The 12,980-nt window shown below is 42.9% G+C and overlaps 1 protein-coding gene across 8 annotated transcripts in view; it reads left to right on the forward strand.

The window, feature by feature from the left end:
* GRIA3 (glutamate ionotropic receptor AMPA type subunit 3) overlaps positions 1-12,980 on the forward strand; it is a 158,449-nt gene that overhangs the window by 129,258 nt on the left and 16,211 nt on the right. For 3 of the 8 annotated variants that reach the window (XM_032196007.1, XM_032196002.1, XM_032196003.1), the window contains exons 13-14: positions 12,057-12,304; positions 12,865-12,979. The exons of 1 other annotated variant lie outside the window; for it this stretch is intronic. In XM_032196007.1, the coding sequence (XP_032051898.1) occupies positions 12,057-12,304; positions 12,865-12,979 (363 nt within the window). Of the gene's footprint in view, positions 1-615; positions 3,008-12,056; positions 12,305-12,864; position 12,980 lie in introns of those variants that run through there. 4 more of the 8 variants (XM_032196006.1, XM_032196004.1, XM_032196001.1 and 1 more) reach the window with 2 other exon arrangements.

Raw genomic sequence — 12,980 nt, forward strand, 5'->3', positions numbered from 1 at the left:
GCTCTGGGGAAGCCTTAAAGCAGCCTTCCAGGAGTTAAAGGGGGTCTCAAGGAAAGCTGGGGAGGGATTCTGTGTCAGGGAGTGTAGTGACAGGACAAGGGGGAACAGTTTTAAATTAAAAGAGGATAGGTTTAGATCAAATACAATAAATTTTTCACTAGAATGGTGAAGGTGGTGAGGCACTGGAACAGGTTGCCCAGAGAAGCTGTGGATGCCCCATCCCTGGAGGTGTTCAAGGCCAGGTTAGATGGGGCTTTGAGCAATCTGGTCTAGTGGCTTCCAACCCAAACCATTCTGTGATACTAAGATCCCATCGAGAAGCTTTTCTGGGTTTATCTCTTGATAGAGGTGTAATGCTAAGACATTTCTTAAACAAAGATACTGATCAGATATTGATCTTCATGCCTTTTGTTGGCCAGTGAAAGGTGCTAGACTGACCACAGTGAGGGAAAATCTCCTAATGCATCACAGAAGGATATCACATAAAAGAGCTTCATGTACCCACCATCTCATCTACACAGTTTTAGAAATAGCTTCTTTAGATCCTTCAGTCCATGGCTCCTTTCTGCCAGCTGCATTTCCAACTAGGATCACTTTGGAATGTTTCTTTTACAGTGTGGATACCTATCTACATGGAACTGGACCGATACCAGCCCCTCATTTCACATGAACAGATGGTAACGACTTCTAGCCGCTTCACAACTGGTCAGATTCCAGCTAGTGACCTATTTTGTAGTGTTGCCTGTTTCCCTAAATGTCACAGTGCCTTCCAGATAGATGCTAACCCAGCAATGTAGATTAAAGCTAGATACAACATTGCTGTTTCGAGCATGCATTATGAACACTTGTCAGTGTGACATTGCTCTTACAGTTAAAACATTAGAGCATATTTTTTGTAACATTTTCACAGCAGGGTCTATTCACTCTCCTCAGTGGTTGGTGACTCTCTGCATCAGGGTATTTGTCCGCCCAGTATATCTAAGAAACAAATGAGCCTTCCTATGTTTTTATATTTGTTGCTCGTTTCTGCTCAGAAACATTTTATGTTTTGCACTAATTAGCTTATAAAGGTATTTAAATGGCAATCAATACATTACACCAATTCCCTTTTGGCTTTCAAAGGGCATTCATCCATTTTGAAAATGAGAAGAACCTCTTCTTAGATATTTACTCGCATAAAGTCTCAGATTAAAGGCTCAAAAATAACTTTCTTTCTCTTGAAAACCAACGAAGGACTGTACTAGAAAGCAGTTACAAATAGCAACATTGCTCCTTTAAGGGCATATCTGTTAAAATTAATATTTTCTAATACATTCAATTAAAGCTTCAGCATATATGAGCAGCTCATCAAATCAATATAACATCATTTAATCCAAATTCAGCACTGAGCCTAAGTTTAATACCACAGTCTAATAGGTTTCTGACCTCCAGTATGCATTTATTCAAAAGGTGTGAACTTTACAACTAATTAATAATTCTTATGTAAACTTAGCTGTATTTAAACTTCTGTAGAATAACATGTTTCTAGATATTTAGAAATAGAAACTGCTCTTCAGTTTATTGTGGTTTCTTTTGTATAACACATTCTATAACGTTCTAACATTCTGTAACAGATACCTGTGTTAAGAGGCTTTTGAAAGATTTCTTTAAAACAACTCGTATGGTAGGTGTTTGGTCATTAGTAAACAGCTGACCAACCAGTACACTTCACTGAAAACCTGAAATTTCAGAAGGTATCCTTGAATTTTATGTAATATGACAGGATGAAATATTGAGATAGGTGACATTTAGCAGATCTTCCATTAGGTCTTTTTCTTTTTTTTGTGGGAAACTGAAGCATCTCATATCATACCATTGCCAATGTAGTTAATTACTGTTAACTAAAACTCAGAGCAAAAAAAAAGGAGGCCTCAAAGGACTGATATTTTATTGTACAACTTTGTATTTTCCTCAACAATGGTTTCAAGGATGTCCCTGACAAAACAACTGCTATCCAACAGTTCGCCAGTGCCTCAGATGAAATGACTTGCTGTTCTCAAGTCAGTTCTTTTTTTTTTTTTTCCTGGAAATGGCATCAGTTCTTGGGACTGTTAGGAGTTTCGGCAGAAAGGCCAAAGATCCTTTGGATATGATGGTTGTTCTGCTACAGCTGGTTACTCCTGCCTGGCACTGATGTTCATTAGTAGGGGACAGAGAATTTGACACTGAAATTGCTTGTGCTGTTGATAAAGAGAAGACTTCAGGCTCAGTGCCTGGAGAAGTCAAACAGGATGACAGCCTTCAAGCACAGCTTAGATACTTGAGATATTATTTTTAGGATTTTTTTTCAACATTGTATGAAACTCACAGCTTAAATTAAACTCTCTGTTACTTCAGGACACATGGGAGCAATAGTTGAGTTGAGAACATCAAAGAGCCAATGAAACATGTTTTTCTGGTGCCTCCTTTGGGAAGGCTTCACTTCTCATTGCATTTGGATACCCTACCCAGACACTTAGTAGTATCTTTCTCTTAATTAATGTTGTGCTAGGAAGCGATACTGTTCTCTTACTTCTTTGCAGGAATTCAGCACTTAAAATTCCTTTTCAGCAGTTTTCTCAAAAAGTTGTTCTTTCTGAGTCAGGCTCAAATCCAAGCCCTTTCTGGACCTCATACATACACAAATATATGATATAAAAACATTTTTAAGACACGAAAAGTCATACTAAGAATGGGCCTAAGATGGTTCCCACTTTCACTTTTTCTCTCTTCTTGGTTTCATGAAGTATGAATCAGCAAGAGCAGACAGAAAAGCATGCGATGTCCTGGCAAGATGCTTTGTGTTTCTTTTAAAAAGAACTTTAAATATAACTTGTTTATCTGATAAAACTAAATCTGATATAAAAATATATATATTCAAAAGATTAGTGCCAAAGCAGAAAGTAAACATTTATCTGAAAAAATAGCAAGAGAACAAATAAACAGATCAACCCCAAATTCCTTGGGGGGGAAAAAAAAAAAAAAAAAATCAACAACAACTCATCAAAAGGATTTTGAAATACCTTCCATTAAAAGCACTTTGGGTACCTAAGACCCTTTGGGTGTCTTTTCTTCAGGCAGTGCTTTGTAATGAGATGAACAAGGTACGGCTGTGGTGACACCCATGGGTCCCTGCTGGATGCAAAGAGCCAACTGCCTACGGTCATCCCAACCCAGCCAAAAGAGTGCGGAGACCCTGAGACCCTGAGGCCCTCAGCATGAGGGTGAGCTGTGGCCAGTGAGGCCAGTCCCTCAGGGTGGAAAGCCAGGTAGGCAGGGGCACAGCACAATCCCAAATCCATTAGGGAGAGAGGGAGAAATAATGACTCTAATAGGCTCTGAAGCACTAGCATATTATGCACCAGTTAGAAGATAAAGAGCTCATTGCTTTCCTCTGATAAGGTTGTAGGAAGACGAGAGGCAAGGGAAATAAATTCTACCAGCAAACAGTTTAGTTGAGGGAAAGCCATGAATTACGACCCAACAGTTGCCATGTGATTTTTGTGCATTTTATGCAATCAACAGTACTGAGACCATCATTAAAGCCTATTAAAGCCACCATTGTGAATTCTGTACCTGCAGTGCAAAGGGTTTCATTGTAGTTAAACTCCTTGATTTTTAATTTCAAAATTTATTTTGCCAGTGAAGATGAAGGACTTGTTTCTAACACAGAATTCATACACATTTTCCTTTTGCCTTTGGATAAAACTATGATTAGCACTTTCAAGCTTTCAGTATTCCTGGCACTGAACAAAACAACACAGTGATCATAACAAATGCCTGACAAAAATATTGAAGTGTGGTTGTATTTACGGACTTTAAAGAATAGAACATCACAGAAAAGTGATAGCTTCAAATATGAGCTGCGTTGATCTTTGATGCACAACGTGGCAGCAATTAATCAGAAAAAGAGCTATGTTTTAACTGCTGTTCTACACAGAAAATATGAAAAGCTTATTCACCCATATATTCTTCTCTCCCTTCCCTGTTTGACATAGGTGAGTGTGTGAATGGATACTGAAATGAAAGCGTGTGTGCAGGGAGTTCACCAGCTCTCTATTGCGCAGTGATGCACAGTCTACTTGTAGGTTATTTTCTCTTAATTTGTCGAGCCTCTCTTCTGCCACATGGATAACAGGCAGTTTTAAAGATGACAGGAAATCAAATGTGACATAATTATAAAAGAAATGGTTTCCCATGAAGTGATCTAATGTCCTTAAGCCTATGGATTGAAAAGGAAAATGTATCCTTATGGGAAGTAAAATTAGCAGCTCATCCATCATCCGCTCCTTGGCAAAGGATGTGTTTGTGTGGAAGCAGGGGTTAAGGTGCCCGAGCCATTCTACTAACTTCAACAGACAAGCCAGGATTCAGTGAAGCTTTCAATCAACATTTAGTAACAAATATTTGAATAAATCTCTCCTTATCTTCAATAACAGATGGCATTTTCCTATCAGCTCTACTTGTGTTCCTTGTTAAGGCTTTCCAGCTCACATACATCTTGATCCTGTTCAGAAATTGATTTCTCTAAGTCAAGGGTTGCCAACTGCATTGCGCAGGGGAATTTTGTGCTCGGGTCCAGCAGTGAGCATGGAGCCGAGCCCACAGTCAGGATGAGTGCAGTGGATAGCAGAGGGTTAATCAAATAATCATGTCTGCACTAGAGGAGGAAGCAGGGAGTGCCTCAGGGGAAAATCACTTGCTGTTTGAACGCTCTACTTCTTGGAGAACAGCTATCAGATAATGATAATGACATTACTCAAGACAGTGAGGACCCTGGGTTTTCAAGTCTCTCCTACTTTATTTAATGTGACCATGTCACATTAATACATGCTTGTTAGGGATTCATTTAAAATACATGGGTGCTGATAAATTACTTATAATGCTGCTACTGTTACTTTTGCAGAATTAGAAAATACATGGAGCTTTAGAAACTCTAATGATGAGAATATGAAACATCCCCTCTTGCAGTCCGCTGGGGTTTCTCCCTCATTGCCTGTATATTGGCCTGTTTTGTCTGGAGCTGAAAACTCATTAGGTCTGACAGTGTTCAGATACTATGCTGGAAACACTGTTCTCTGTTAATTTATTAAGGGCTGAACTCAGTGCAGGGCTGGGAGCTTGCTTGGTTGCCCAGGCAAGACTAGTCTGCTAAATGTGTCACGGCTGGAAGGATGCCCCTCCGCCTGATGTAATCCTGCCCTCCAGCCATTCATACACCAGCCTCCTGCTCCCGGGGCAGACAGACAGACAGGTGGACGGACATTCACACAGCACAACCGTACTGGTCTGCAGTGGTGCCACCAGCCCCGTTTGTCACCTCTTCCTCGTGGTGAGCACTCAACATGCACGGCTCCGACCATGAATCACAGGAGGATTCACAAAGACAGCTTGTCTCCTGGTAAAGACTTTCATTTTAATTTTCCGATCAGTGTTGCAATGTGCAGGAATGGATGGCAGCAATAAAGCGAAGAGATGAATCTAGGCACAGGCTGAAGTTAAATATTGTGCCAGGAAGGGAAGTTTTAAATCTTGATTTACATACTGCTCCTCAGACTGTTACTGACATGTCAGCGAAGTCTCATTGCAACCAGAGTGACTGCTCGCCTGTCTGTGTGAGCGGAGTGCATCTGAGACAAGGTGTCTGTTACAAGAGCTGCCCGCTGCTAAAGCCCATGTTTTCAAAACGACCATGATGCACAGGAAGAAAGCCTCAAAAGAAAATTCTTACATGCTATTTTTACAAGATGGACTTTTCTCTTGTAATTGGGACACTCTGAGTGTCAGGTGTGGTAAAGCAGGAATGCTGCTGGAGCCTGGAGGATTTTTTGCAGGCTTCGTCCCCATCCCCTGCATGTGCAGTGCTGATGATGGGCCTCCCTGCACACCTCCTCCACCTCCAGCTCCCTCCCAGGCTCCAGCCAGGCTCTGCCCAGGGGTGGAAGCAGCCAGGGGCTCAGGGGTGACTGCTCCAGAAAGTGCTCACTGTCCTGACAGCCCCCGTACAGGGCCTGGCCAAGCCTTCACTTCGGGAACCCTAGAAGGAAACAGAAGGCCCTGGGCTTGTGGGCCTGATCCACCAGCTCTCTGAGCTTCGTTTGCCTCAACTGGGAAAGGAGATTACTACTTCTAAGCAGAAGTTAGAACTTCATTAGCATTGGCAACAAACCACCGTGACAGTGTCTCCCATCCCAAACTTGACTGTGAACTATTCACCCTTTCCTTTACATTTATGCATACATTTTGTATATTCCTGCAAATATAAGGACTAGTTCACATACACGTGCTTTGGCCTTGCTTATCAGCAGTGTCCCCCAGATCCATATGCTGTGGATAGGGTGTGGGGGCTGGGCTTGCTGAAAGAGAGGCACCCTGTGTGCACTCGTGGCTTCTGACCTACTTTCTTCTTCCCAGAATGTAATAAAAACAAGAGGGTCATGTAATGATGGGATTGATTTTTCTGTCCATATAGGTAAGTAAATTGCTGGCATCACAAGTTATCTGTGGCTAAAAGCTGTGACATTGATCTATTAGACTGTGCCCTACGACCTTCAGTAAATGACATCCCTGCCTTCATGTCCACAGCTGGGAAAGGAGACTAACATGCCCTCGGGCCTTCTCTGAGACCTACTTTTTCCTTCACAGTAAAGAGCTTGGAAATCTCAGGCAAAGGCACCTTAGCAATAATATTTATCACATTGATGTTGTCAAAGCAGCAGTGTTAGGCCAGGCTCTGCCTGCTTCAGAGATGGCATTTGGCCAGGGGCACCTGCCCCTGCTTTGCACTCCTTCCTGAGGCTGCTCTGCACCACGCTTGCAGGCGCAGACAGGCATCCATCCGATCAAATCTTGTCCAAAAGACCAGGACAGCGGTAGCCACTTGGTTGTAGTTTGCCACACTGCGAGCAGCTCCCAGAACCAGTGGGTCTTGAAGTGATCCCAAAGCCAGGCAGCAGATGTGGTAGCAGGGCAGTCTCCCAGTCCCTTTTCACTCCTGTTGAGTAACTTGCTTTTTAACGGTTCATAAGCTGCTGGATTCATTACCTGCTGTAGAAGAGCTAATTGTGCATGTGGAAAAAAAGCAGTGACGGATGATAATGAAGCTCAGGTTCACACTTAACTACTCCAGTTCATATCAGTGAGGCGTACATCTATATAAAGGCAGCATGCATTATTCAGATTAAATACCTGCACTGTTTTTAGTATGGACCTTTGTGTTTTTGTGTCAGTCTGTCTGACTTAGGGCTATTAATTTCCCTTGTTAGAGAGCTATAATGTGGTGACAGGGCTGGTATAGTAGAAGAGCATGTGACCTCTGCTGCTGCAGGTCCTTTATAGATGTCCCTGCCTATCCCTGTGGTCAGGATGCACCATCCAGTTTGCAGCAGTCTATCTGACATCTGCTGCGTGTCCACGTTGCATTTACTGCATTTCAGTGCATACTGACCTACTCAAAAGTATATAAAGCCTATATATAGCCTGGACCCAGCCCTGAGACCAGGCAATAGTAACTGACATTCTTCTGAGTCTTCTCCCTCTTCAGCCCACCAGTTCCATTTGTTACAATAGCACTGTGGTCATGAAATGTTCTCCCACTTGTCCTTGGTTACTGTGGGCATCTTTTCTCTTTCTCAAGTCTCTTGTTTCTTTGTTCCTCTCTTTCTGTTTTGAAGACAGACATAAAAAATATGAATCAGTATGGTCTGAAATGTTAAATGTACAGACTGAAAAAAGAAAGAATGTGCAGTTTATTTTAAAAGTAAAATTGATTTAGGTTAATTTGGCTCATGACTGGATTATCACCGGTAATCATCTGTAAGAGAACATTTTTGCGCTTGACTGCCATGAAATAATTTCCTGGTGCCCATCAGAAGAAACAAAGGTCCAGTTTTGATCTTTTTAACAAAATATTCCATTAGCATGCTAGAGGAGGGAATTTTGAAGAAGACCTGCATGTAGCGGAGGAGGGGGCAGAAAGGGCTAAACTGTCTGAAACAGGCAAAGGGCAGCTCTGTAACAGACTTCAGCTCTGGAGGAAAAGCACTGCTGCTTTCAAATACAACAGCTTCATGACACTCAGGAGTGGAGGAGCTGACACAACGTCACTTTTAGCCAAAGTGTGAGACAGATGTCTGCAAGGGTAGAATGTAATGTAGTCAATAGGATAAGGCTTCCGCCACAAATTCTTTAGAGGTAAATTTAACCAATGTCAAATAACCCTGTGAGAGGTGCTGGCTTTTGTGGTATCTCTTCAGGCAGTTTTGAGTATGCAAATGAGGAACCAGGGTGTCTGGTCATAGTGCTGTGGGGCTGGGTCTGACGACGCTGAGCTGCTGATGCTGGAGGGTGGAAGCAGTAGGCATGCTGATGGGTCACTCTAATGCCATTCTGCCACTGTTCTGCCACCAACCTGCCACCATCCTTCTGCTGTCCTGCTGCCATGCAGCCACGCTGCGCACACAGGCCCGGCCTAGGTCATGCCACACATCTTGATGCTGGTTCTTGGTTTGGTTTTCTGTTGAGGTGCTGGAGCCAAACCTGCTCAAAAACAGGGAGAATTGCAAGGCAAAATTAAATTAAAAATGTGGATGGCTTGACTTGGCACTTCCTTTGATGATAAGCCCACTGCCACCTGGAGGAAGCAGGCATTTGGGCGTTGGGTGGTGACAGGTCCAGCGGGAGCTGCCAGCCTGATGGTGACACCATGGCCTGGTGGCGCCAAGCACTGCCCTGTGGGTGCATCGCCTGGGGGGGGGAGAGAGGCTCTATTTATGTCTGCAGCAAGGGTCTAATCATGGAAAGGCGCTTTAATGTGTCCTGAGGCCTAGATGAAACACTGAAAGTGTTGCTTTTCAGAAAAAAAATATATACCCTTGAAATCCCAAGGAAATGTGTGTGATGTAGTTCTTGAGAGCAATATCAAAGAAATAGGAGTTGCAGAGCACAGGAGTTATTGCAGTTAGGGGCTTTGAATTGGCTTAAATCTTTGCTTTTAAGCTTTTTCTTTTTTTTTTTTTTTTTTTTTTTCCTAAATATCTCCTTAAAAGTAACACTTTAATGAGAGGGAGAATGTTTTACTGACACTGAACTCTACCAGTGGTGTAGATCTGTCCAACCTTACTCTGTGTGGGAGCATAAATCCTTTGTGTACCAGGCACCTCTGTGGCCAGACCCCCTTGCAGCTGTGACTTTTAGGGGCTTCTGGTTTGGTTTGTCTGTTTTTTTGTGTTTTGTTTGGTTGGGTTGTTTTTTGGGGGTTGTTTGTGTTTTTCTTTTTGAGGCAGCTAGAAAATTGGATAAGCATTTACTCCAAACACCATTTATCATTTCATCTCTTTGTGTGTTTGACCACCTTTAGCCAACCAGCCGTTTCATTGATTGGAGCAGATGCAAAATATGGTCCCTAGGGCAGGCAAAAACACCCTGGTGCTTTCCCAGATGCCAAGCCCAGCCTCAGGCTGGGAGAAGCAGCACCAGCCTCACAGAACACAGCAGCACGGAGCTTGCACAGATACCGTCCCTGCTCCCGGGCCAGGCCCTCCTTCATGGACTCTGGCCCCTCCAAAACCAACTTGCCTTATGCATTTTTTTTTAAACTTCCTAGCTTGCACATTTTTGTCTACTTAGATCAGACCAGACTGCTGTACTCATTTAGTTAATTTGCTAATAACAAGGTACTGTAAAAATCCCACTTGGCAGAAAGAGGTGTGGGCAGTGATCATATAGAAGTGTCCTGATTTTTATTAACTAGATCATTCAGAAGAGCAAAATGAAGGTAGCAAACTTTAAAACCTAGTTTATTTGTTGAAGTTTAAAATAAATCTGTGGCTTTATATTTTTGAATCATGGAATTTGGGTTTTTGAATGATGGATGATGATGTTCATTCTTTGCCCTTGAAGCAGGGACCATGCTTTGCTCAGACCATTTGCAGCTCTGAGTGTGCTTGGCACTCATCAGATAACTGTTATTATTAACAGTGCACAGATGTATTGGCAATTGCTTTAAGGAAGGCGGGCCAGCTGGAAAGAGCATGAAAGAACTTATTAAAGACGCATTCCGGTGTGAGTTAGAAGATGAAAAGGAAAAGAAATTATGGTTTATCTGTGTAATTAAAGGCATGCTATACAGAGGAAAACAAGCAGAAGCATACATAGTATCTGCACTATTTTTGAAGCCAAACTACTTTAGCTGGCTGAGAGATTTAAGAGAACCAGTAAAGCCAAAATTTTTACCTTCCTTTTGTCCTTTAGATGCCCATTTCCAAATATAAATGGGCAGGTGCGTTTGTATTATTTATGTTAAAAGAAGATTAAGGTTGTAGGGACGAGCACCTTGAAACTAGGACACAGCAGAATTAGCATTGCTTATGCAGTCCGTGTGTTGGCCAAGCAATCTGTTTCTATTACGTTTCTGCGTGAGCAGATTGCATGAGTAGAGCAGGCAGCTCCGGCCGTGGTCAGCCCCATGCTGGGGGCAGTGGCGAGCTCTGCACCTCACACAGCTGTGCACAGATGCCCATGGGGCACGAAGAAGGTGGCAGCCACCACACCAGTGACATGCACCACCTGCGGGCAGCTCCCAGAGCCCCGCAGGGACACGCCTCCTCCCCACATAGCCAATCTTCATCCAAGGGGTGTTTGCCATGCAAATCCCTCTGGCTTGCTCTTAGCACCCCACCCAGCCAGCTAGCTCCTAATGAAGCGACATTGCATTGCCATCTCTCCGATTTCCTATTGTCAATGGTGCTGATTTTAATTGGTTTGCATTTTTCAGCTCATCAGGAAGGATAATTAAAATAAAATCTTGCCCTCCATGCTCCTTGCTCTCTGTCATAGCAATGCTAGCTGGGTATTTTAATCTGAAGAATGGTGAAGGCAGGATTTACTTCCCATGAAATGTTTGCAGGCTGGCTGTTAAGCATTGCATTATTCAAAACACATTAAATTGTCCTGAATGAAGAGGAAACGTGTCTTGATCATCAAGCTGATGGACATTAACAGTCTTCTGCCACAAGTTTGTTAAATTTGAGCTAGATTTAGCTACTGCATGTTTAATTCCCATTCTGCGAGGAAGGCTGTGGACAGGAAACTGGCAAGGAGTAGGAGGCATAAATTCAAGATAAACACAGGCTGGGCTGAAAGCCTTATATAAATCCTTGGGATTTCTAGACTGGAGAGCAATACGGTAAGTGTTACTGCCTTCTATCGACCAAGGAGGGAAGTTTAACTGGTAGTGCCAGATAGGGACACCTTGGAGCCTTGAGGTGGCTTTAACATCTAAGGGTGGTTTAAATCGTACTGGAGAGGATGTGGGAGAGGGGGAAGTAATGCATTTCTCAGCATTTCCACAGTCACAAAACCTGTGTGCTGAGCTAGAGGCTGTTAGCAATGGCTCAGTCTCAAGAAACAGGACAAATTTAAAAAAATATGTACATGGCACACAAGCAGTTAATCAGCAATTACTTCAGCTCATTGCTAATACTTGTGTTTACCATCTTTTAGGAGAATGGGAAACTGAATTTTGAAAGTTTGATTATTACATAAGAAAGGCTTTTGTTACTGCTATTTATATCCCTCATGCGAGCACCACTGTAAGAGGCCATTAGAGCTGTTCTTGCTTCCTGTATCATAAACCTTACACCACTGCTGTGAAAAGCAGGTTCCTGCTTTGCTGGGAACATTTAATAAGCAAGCAGCGGTGTTTCCTAACTGTGAGTGAGCACAAAAAACATTGCTGAGGAGATGTGTGGAAAGGAGAGGCTGCTTCTGCAGCTGTTGGCCAGGGCTGAGCATCGTCCCCTTGGCTGGGTGGCAGAGCAATATGTGTGAAGGCAAACCCACCTCAGGAAGGCAACCACAGCATTTTTTTCATTGTGACAGAAATTAGTGAAAGAAATGCTTGAAATGTGTCCCCCCTCCCAAGCCCTTCCATGGTTTTGTAGTGCCCAGGGGGTTTTGCTGGTTCAGCAACCCCAGGTGACACCACGCATCCCCGGTGTCCATGTTGCTCTTCATTTCCCCCCTTTCCTGTCTCCCAGAGATCAAAAATTGCCGTGTATGAGAAAATGTGGTCGTACATGAAGTCAGCTGAGCCCTCCGTGTTCACCAAAACCACAGCAGATGGGGTGGCGAGGGTACGCAAGTCGAAGGGGAAGTTTGCCTTCCTGCTGGAGTCGACGATGAACGAGTACATCGAGCAGCGCAAGCCCTGCGACACTATGAAAGTCGGCGGGAACCTGGATTCCAAGGGCTATGGTGTAGCCACCCCCAAAGGCTCAGCATTAAGGTGGGTGGAATAATATAACAATATCCATGTTGTTATAGTATTCCACCTACCCTGATGTATTGTGTTGTCATTTTCTTTCTTGTGGATATTGAGGTAACTTTTAAAGTTTAAAAATCTTCAATATTCCATGGAGTTAAATAAGACGGTAAATTACGGTTTCGTTTATTTAATGCATCCATTTTTTTAGTGTTCTCTTCGTGTTGTCCTTTCTGATTGTTTGTTGCTGTTTTAATTTTACAGTTCGATGGCTTTTTCAATTTAAATGGTAAAAGCCGAGTTAACCTGTCATATGTGACAAATGTTAGCTGCATGATGTGGTGTTCTTGTTACTTTTTTTCTCAAAGACGATTTCCCCATCCCGCACACTTCAGTTTTGAGCAAATGTTATCCTCCATGCCACCTTCCAATATTTAACCCTGTATTTGCTGTACAAACATTTTTATAGCTCCACGTTCTGTGAAATTTTAGCCAATTTGTCCTCTTGTGCTCCTTTTTTTATACGTTACGATTTCCTAAGCATTTGTGCATTTTTCTTACAAGTTATGTTTTATCGTTTCAAGAAATGCTGTTAACCTGGCAGTATTAAAACTGAATGAGCAAGGCCTCTTGGACAAATTGAAAAACAAATGGTGGTACGACAAAGGAGAGTGCGGCAGCGGGGGAGGTGACTCCAAGG

The sequence above is a fragment of the Aythya fuligula genome, chromosome 13 (assembly GCF_009819795.1).
Source record: "Aythya fuligula isolate bAytFul2 chromosome 13, bAytFul2.pri, whole genome shotgun sequence".
Lineage (NCBI taxonomy): Eukaryota > Metazoa > Chordata > Aves > Anseriformes > Anatidae > Aythya > Aythya fuligula.